This window comes from Eimeria mitis, genomic scaffold, assembly GCF_000499745.2.
Source record: "Eimeria mitis Houghton genomic scaffold, Emh_scaff2045, whole genome shotgun sequence".
Classification (NCBI taxonomy): Eukaryota; Apicomplexa; class Conoidasida; order Eucoccidiorida; family Eimeriidae; genus Eimeria; species Eimeria mitis.
Genome location: NW_013570367.1, coordinates 6,520 through 7,407, shown reverse-complemented (window position 1 = coordinate 7,407; position 888 = coordinate 6,520). Strand labels below are relative to the sequence as shown.

At 55.7% G+C, this 888-nt stretch overlaps 1 protein-coding gene across 1 annotated transcript in view; it reads right to left on the bottom strand.

Annotated features, from left to right (window-relative positions):
- Positions 1–888, bottom strand: part of EMH_0047820 (Bromodomain, related) — a gene marked incomplete at both ends in the record, with an annotated part of 6,076 nt that overhangs the window by 1,872 nt on the left and 3,316 nt on the right. The window contains 2 exons of the mRNA XM_013496328.1: positions 3–406; positions 597–689. Of these exons, the coding sequence (XP_013351782.1) occupies positions 3–406; positions 597–689 (497 nt within the window). The remainder of the gene's footprint in view (positions 1–2; positions 407–596; positions 690–888) is intronic.

Sequence of the window (888 nt, the reverse complement as noted above, 5' to 3'; positions counted from 1 at the left end):
GTCTAGCAGTCTTGCTAGACCGTGAAAAAGAGCTTTTGCCGGATTTTCCAATTCCTTCATCATCATCATCATCGTCATCTAGCTCCGATGACACCTCATCGCTATCATCCGGTTGTGGTTCGTCTGCGCCCCAGACGTCTGCCGTCGCTTCCGCAGCAGCAGCATAGCCATCATCTCTCTCATCTTCGCTGCTGCCGCTGAGCAGCGCAGCAGCACCTCCACGGCCTCCTCTCCTCCGGCGCGTGCTGCTGCTGCAGAGAGATCCAGCCCCCTCTCCGTGCAAATTCGTTTCTGCCGTTAAACCCAACTCCACGTCGCTGCCCCCCGTACGCCGCCGCTTCCGCTTCACCGCCGTCTCCCCCACGGCCGAGCCCAGGCGTTTCGGGCCCCGGTACAGAGGACAATTCTTGCAAACACAAGCACAAACCCCAAGCCTAAATCCTACATCCTAAACCCTAGTTCCCTGTTACCGAAACACCCCGAAACACAGGAAGTGTGTAAAAAACAGCCAAACTAGATACCGCCCTTCAACGCAAATTCTACTCCAGCCTACCCATCCAGCCCTAAACCCTTAACCCTATAGCCTAAGGCCTTACGACGTTTGAAGCGATGTGACCAGGCCGTCCACAGGCGCGGCAAATTCGTTTGCCTGCCAGCGCCTCTTTCGAGTGCACGGCGCTCATTTGGCGCTGATACACAACACAAACCCCAGACCCTAAAGCCTAAACCCATATCCCTTTGCGCTTAATCCCTAGACCCTACACCACCTTGCTTGTAAGCCTGAGACCAGCCTAGTGGGTGTCAACGCGTGCGGGGGAGAGGAGACGCTGAAAGGTAACCTCAGAGGTGAGTTGGGCGTTTAGGGTTTGTTCTTTTGCAGCGGTTATC